This window comes from Plasmodium inui, assembly GCF_000524495.1.
Source record: "Plasmodium inui San Antonio 1 unplaced genomic scaffold supercont1.7, whole genome shotgun sequence".
In the NCBI taxonomy this organism is placed as follows: Eukaryota; Apicomplexa; class Aconoidasida; order Haemosporida; family Plasmodiidae; genus Plasmodium; species Plasmodium inui.
In genome coordinates this window covers 696,015-702,922 of record NW_008481841.1, presented here as the reverse complement: position 1 = coordinate 702,922, position 6,908 = coordinate 696,015, and the positions used below count along the sequence as shown (strand labels likewise).

The 6,908-nt window shown below is 37.7% G+C and overlaps 2 protein-coding genes across 2 annotated transcripts in view; one reads left to right on the top strand and one right to left on the bottom strand.

The window, feature by feature from the left end:
* Positions 1–232, bottom strand: part of C922_02192 (26S proteasome regulatory subunit 4 like B) — a gene marked incomplete at both ends in the record, with an annotated part of 2,279 nt that extends 2,047 nt beyond the window's left edge. The window contains one exon of the mRNA XM_008817791.1: positions 184–232. Within this exon, the coding sequence (XP_008816013.1) occupies positions 184–232 (49 nt within the window). The remainder of the gene's footprint in view (positions 1–183) is intronic.
* Positions 233–3,354: 3,122 nt separating this feature from the next.
* C922_02191 (hypothetical protein) lies at positions 3,355–6,246 on the top strand (the record flags this gene model as incomplete). The annotated part of the gene is made up of 1 exon (XM_008817790.1): positions 3,355–6,246. The coding sequence occupies one exon, from the start codon at positions 3,355–3,357 to the stop codon at positions 6,244–6,246; it is 2,892 nt and encodes a 963-aa protein (XP_008816012.1).
* Between the last annotated feature and the right edge of the window lie 662 nt (positions 6,247–6,908).

The window sequence follows — 6,908 nt, the reverse complement described above, 5'->3', positions numbered from 1 at the left end:
TTCTGTTCCTCACAGGGTCTTAGGGGGTAACAGTATGCATACATGTGAGGATATATACATAACCCTACGCTTCCACTTATGGTAGCATTCTCTCCTCAGGGCTATTTTGAAAACAAAGTAAAATCCCAATATGTCCATCCCCTCCTCGCATCGACGCAGTTACCACAAAAGATATTTTTTTACCTAAAAATCCGTAGGGATTGTTGTTCATTCCTCCTTGCGTGTTTCCCATGATTTGAGCAGTTACGCAGGTATGTGTATGCGGGTGGCGGTGTATATAAGACTACACACTTACATGCTCTACTTCGGTGTAAACATATGGCACCTGTGTTTACCTTTTGCTCGCGCCTTCTTCTCTTGGGTTATAATGTACCACGTGGGACTTTTATGCAATGTGCTTACGCGCAAAGCGGGCTACGCTAAGTTGTAAATATATGGGCACGGATTGCGAATTATGTATGAATGTCTCGGCGTCTGCACAATGGTGTATGCGCTCTTATCATAAGCAGTTCATGCCGATTTATTGTGCCTCTTTCGATTCGGAAAATTTTTACTCACATTTGCATCGATGTTCGCTTAAGCTGTTGCTCGCGCGCCTTTTCACTTTCCCTTTATCTATTCGTCCTGTTTATCTCTTTCTTCCTGTTTATCTTTTCGATTATGCTTATCTTTACGCTTTTCGCGATAGTATTTTCTTCATCTTTCACTTCAGCGGCAGCCCCCCCTTTCAGCACTCACACATTATTTGTTCTTCTCTTCCTCCCAAAAAATGTAGAGTTGGAACGATAAAAAGTGCCCATCCAAAGGGATATCCGTGCGCACAAAGCTGTGTTAACGCGTTCACGCATCCACTTATGCGTACCTAAGTACGTAAGGAAGTATTTATGAATATATACACGTACATGTATGCACGTTTACATGAATTAAAAAGAGGTAATTTTTTTTTTCTTCGTTCGTTTTTTTGGCGAAGGGAAAGAAAAAAAAAAATAAAATAAATTAGAAATGGCAAAAGGAGGAGTATTTTTGCTTGGCCGTACTTCAGCCAAGAAAAAAAAAAAAGAAAGCAAATGAGGGGAGAGTTCCAAAAAATGCCTCCGTTTAAGCGGTACACATATATGGTTCACCTGTGCAGCACGCAATGTACATATAAATATACATGTATATATTATTCACGTACGGACTCACGTTTCCGCATGTACGCGCGCCCTTTCCCCCAGGCGTGCCACGGAAACTAAAGCGCTGCATTTATGGCCACTTCACCTGCGCGCGCCTAACGCGTTGTAATATGGTGTTTGGGAAAAGAAGTACTCCGATAATACGTCCCCACCACCCTTATGCCTTGACATAGGACTTAGGTGTAAGTTGCGTATTGGGCGTGTTTGAAGTAAACGTACAACAAGCAGGTTTATACATGCCCATGTTTGCTGCGCGTATGGCGAAGACGTTTTAACCTAAACTGTGTACATGATTATACAATTATGTGCTCAGTTGCCCCCTCGGCTTTTTCCCCCTGGAGAACTTTTAAGAAGCTTTTAATGCATACCTTTCGCAAATGTTTATGGTACGCATACTGTATACCTGCACTCCAACCTACAGGTCGGGATATGTTTTGTGTCCCCTCCAAACCTTTTTATACATTAGCATCTCGCATGCTGCGTGTCAATTCCTCGATCAAGTTATTACTGCGTTTGTAAACAGGAAAAAAAAAAAAAAAAAAAGAATATTACTCTTTTTTTTTCGCAGTTTTGGGAGGAACTTTCTCAGAACGGGCTTATGTGAGTCTCTTTGGTTGCGCTTTTTTTTTTTTTTTTTGCTACATATTTTTACCACTAGGCGTTTCAGTATCACCAAAGTGATGTTCCTTTCTGTTTTCTCCTTCCTCTTCCCATTCAACGCTGTTGCTTTGTTATGTTACCCTTAAACTTATTGTATTTTTTTTCCCTTTTCTGTCGTGAGAGAATGGCAAAATAGATTATTTTGCCATTATGCAGTACATAAAAACTGATGCAACGTAACGCAAGGAAGTAAGCACATGGGTGATGACGAATTGTATATGCGATGAGATAAATGTTTTTTACACGTTTTCGTTACTAGGGAAACCATTTCATTTTTTTTCTTTTTTACAATCTTCACCTAAGCAAAAGTGCTATGCTTAGAGTGATTACGTGTTTTCCTATGTAACCCTTTTACAATTATTCAAATTGCGCACCTGAATGTATAAGTGAAATTGCGTCTGTTAATGTATATATGTCCCCCTTGGGCGATTTTGTAAATTTGTACATAAGCTTCTTACACAGGGTGTGTTAAAATAATATAATGCCCTTCATTATCTCTTCATTCCCTTTGCACATAGTATATTTCTTTTAAACCCTTTTAATGTTCCCGCTTCAAACCGTATACATGGCACGGAAATGATTAACAGAAACGAAATAGTTCGAAAATTCACATGGAAAGTAACATTACAGGAGGATGTACATATGAAAACAAATCACAAACTAAACGCAGGAGAAGAAAAAAACGGGAAGCAAAAATAGCATATATCGCCACGACGGACTCGAACAATATGGGAGAATGGCGTAAATCTCCGCAATGATGAAATATATCTTTGTATAGTCCATGTGTCATATGTGCGCGTTTGCCTGTGTAAACATATATGTTAAAAGCATTTGTGTAATTTCGCCCTTTGGTCAGAAATGGTTCGCCATAAATTGTTCCCTCCCATTGTCTTATGCTGCATTTTTTGCGTAACCTTTTTTTATAATATTTTAGCAAAATTTTAGAAATTTTTTTGCAAAATATATTTTTTTTTTGTGTTTAAATTTGTAGTTTTTTTTTTTTTTCCTGTGTCCATTTGTGGAATTAGCTGACCAGCAGAGCTAAAATCGCGTAAGCGCGAAGCTCCTGTGACAGTTTTTAAATGCGTTTAAATTTCCCCTTTTCGTAATTTTGCCCATTTAGCATTTCTCTGCATCTGCGCATATATTTATGTGTCCACTGACCGGAATATGCGCGCTGCCGTACTTACATCTGACAGCGCGTGTTTTTAACCCCACACAGCGGCTGACCATTTCGCGTCACAGAAAAAAGAGGAAAAGGAAATTATGGTTGTGTAAGAACTGGAAAACTGTGACATCCCCATGAGTGTATACCCACATGTGCGTACTGTGAAACGCGCAACATTTGACGTGAAAACACGGGGTGTACGGACACACGTATGTATATACACACATATATAACGCATATCTGGGGCATGCGGAGTTACCTGCCCTGCCCACCCGCTTATGCACACCCGTAGGAGCCGTGTATCATGTGTTTTCAGCCCCACATCTCTTCCCTTGCTACCCTCCTCCCATTATGCTTGCCCTGAACGAAAATAAAATGAATATAAGATTGGTGTGTGAAATAATAGCTATGATTTTGCTACACGTCATATTTTACAAGGTGTCCATTTATTACTTACTGAGGCATTTAGACATTTTAAATCATTCGAATAAATTTAATAAGAACATTTTTTTCATAACCTTCTTAGTTTGTATGTCTATCTTTTCGCTTTTCCTCTTTGAATTATCCAACATAGTGTCCAATGGTACCATTACGTACATTTGGCACATTGACATATGTGTCCTAGTCTTCTTGCTGTATATAGTTATTCCAGTAGAATTTATAAACACTATATTTGACTCGAGTAATTACAAAGAAATCCTTTCTCCAGAATTTAACTCCCACTCGCATATCAAATTGATAAAAGAATATTATATAAAAATAAGTGCCATTTATAAGGAACAAAATGGAATTAGCAAAAAAATAAAGAAGCATTTTTTTCTCATTCGAAGCATCATATTTTTATCATTTCTTTGGCTAAGTTTAGGGAAATTAAAAAATATGATTTACAAGAAGAATTACAATTATGTCATAGCAGATGATAACACGCTCAATATAAGGAAGTATCTGTTGTATAGTCAGCACGCTGAGATTCAGAAGAGAAATAAAAACAAATTCTTTAATAAGACCATTTTTTACTTACTGGAAAGGAAGAAAAAATGCCTTAATTACTACTCCGTCGCATTTCGAAACTTCCATCAATATTACAACAAGGGGCAAGATGAAGGTGGACAAACGATGGAAGAAAACAAATCGATATTTAAAAAATGTATTGAACGAATCTATAACATTATCGGCATCATCTGCTTTATGTTTCTACATTACTTAATGTTGTTGTACAGATTTATAATCGGAGAGCTCCTAATAAACATCTGTGCCCTCGGAGTAACGACCAATTCTATCGTCGCGGGCATATCCTCCATGTATTTTATTTACGATTACATTATCACCTTCGTCTATTATGTACATATTCCGAAGATACAAATGAAGATTTATAACATCGAAGAAAGTATACTAATTAACTTCACTAATTATATGTTTAAAAAGGAAGAACTCCAAAAGTTGCAAAGTAACTTTAACATCCATTCAAAACGATTTCTGTACGATGCAAAAAGGGGAGGATCTCCTGGGGGGAGTGTGGTTCCTGTTAGGAATGCTTCCCCTTTGGAAGTACCAGAAAAAAACAATGCAAAGTGCTATAAGGAAAAGCAAGTTCCATCCAAAGAGGAACAGGAACAAAATAGTGAACAAGGACTTAATGCGCGAAGTAGAGTTGCAATAATGAGGAAAAAAAAAAACTCTCCCAAGAAAGCTTCCGTACTTGTGAACTTCACCAACCGGTTAAAAAATATGTGCACCTTTAAAGATAGCAGCTTGTTAAACTATAGGGATAGCGCCGGACAAGTGAGAACCAGCGACTTTGCCTTTTTGGAGAACAAGCAGAGGCACTCCAGAGGGACTAAGAAGAAACACAAGAGACTCAGTACGCACCATTTTGAGCAATCAAAAAGTAAAAAAAAAAGTGGAAATTTCAGCGACCATGAATCGACTGTTATTAACTATTTCTATAAAAATATAAACAAAGATAATGTGCACCCTTTGAAGAGGTCAAGTAGTTGCCCTCTTTCCTTTTCCGAAAGTCATGACTCGTCGTCTGACGGTGAACCTGGCACGGACTCGAATGAGGAGAAGCAAGTCAGGAAGTACGGCTCCCTAAATGTGATGCTTCACAGTGAATGCGCCTCCTCGAAGGAGGAAGGCCCCAGTCGCACGGGAAGTGGAGGCGACAGCCGTGATGATGGAGGCTGTGACATAGGCGGTGATAGCGGCGGTGGCCGCATCGGTGACAGCAGCGGGTGCCCATACAGAGATAAACGCAGCCGAGATGAAGGAGCAAACGGGGAAGACACGGCACACACCCAAAACACGCCAAATACGCACAACGTGCACAGCGCAGGCGCCAAAAAATTCTTCTTCAAAAGCATCAGCTTCCCAGTGAACAAATTCGAAAAAGCCAGATACAACGAGAAGAATCAAAAAATGGAGCGCATTCAATTTTTGTACGAAATGGAAAAGAATTTCCATGTAAAAGATAAAATAATCATAGATGACGGCCAATTGAAAGACGAATCCAGCGAACAGAACGAGAGCCAGGCGAGTGACGACCATAAGATGTATGACTCGTGTAATGAAGATATGCGCAAAATACAAGACATTGAAAATTACAATAAATTAAAAAAAGAAATAGAAAATATTGTGTACACAAATACGAGTATGTATTATTCCTTAAATGCAATATTGAGCAGGAAGTTCGAAATTCAAAAGAATAAAAATTGCCTGTTGGGAAAAATTAACGTCTTCTTAAATTCGGTCATGTTTTTAACAGTCATTTATAAAATTATTATGTCCATTCTGAATATTATATTTATAAGAATATACATAAGGGATCCTTTTTCCAAGATTATCGAAAAGATGTGTTTATTTTTTAATATCAAATATAATATAGCTATAATTTATGGGCCATATATATCCTTAGTGTACATTTCGTACATCGTAGCAATTAACATGAAGAAATTTTTACAGCAGGTTATTCAGATATCGACTTATTTTTCTTTTTATTTTAAACTCTTTTCAAATATGTGGATTTTGTTAATTTCCGAATTAATGGGCCTCTATTTTGTGACCAACTCTTTGCTCTTAACTTCCTACATTCCTGTAAATTACAATCACATTATGAATTTTGTCATGGGAAATAATTATGATTATAATATATTTCATTTGCACTCTGATTATGTTTTCATCACGTCCTTTACGTCTACGTTAATTTTTTGTGTCCTTTACATGTTTTATTTTTATTTTTTTTAAGTCTCTTGCAGCGTTTGCCTCGCATTTGTTGGCAATTATTACATTGTGAATGTGTTTGCACTTTCTGCTCGCTGCGCATGTTGCAGTTTCCTTTATCATTCGCGAATGGAAATTTGGATCTTCCCCTTTCTGTTCCATCTTACGTCTCCTCTTACCTTTCGTCTTACTTTTCCTCTTAGTTCTGCTTTTACATTTTTTTTTGTCACAGCGCCTTGCCCGAATGTTTAATACGAGCATATGGTATCGCCTTTTGACTTTTTAATTCGTTAGAGTTAATTCATTTATAGACCCCTTTCACTTTGCATTCTACGTCCTACGGTTTTATCGCTTTATCGATTTAAGGCTTTATGACTTTAACGTTTTATGGCTTTAAGGGTTTATGGCTTTATAGGCTTATGGCATTATCGCCCTATGGTTAAATTGCCGAGCTCCTCCACAGCGGGAACTTTTTTTTGTTGATCCCTCTGCATGCCTCCTCCCTTTTTTTTTTTTTTTTAATTAAACTGAACATAACCGACACGTACACGTGCCAACTTACATGCGCATATGCCTATGTATATAAGCCCAAGCAAACATATGTTTTGTGCAACCTTTGAGAAAGTTTTTGCGTTTTAAAATTACAACACAATGTAGAGTTATAAATGGGTACAAGGGGAAATGTC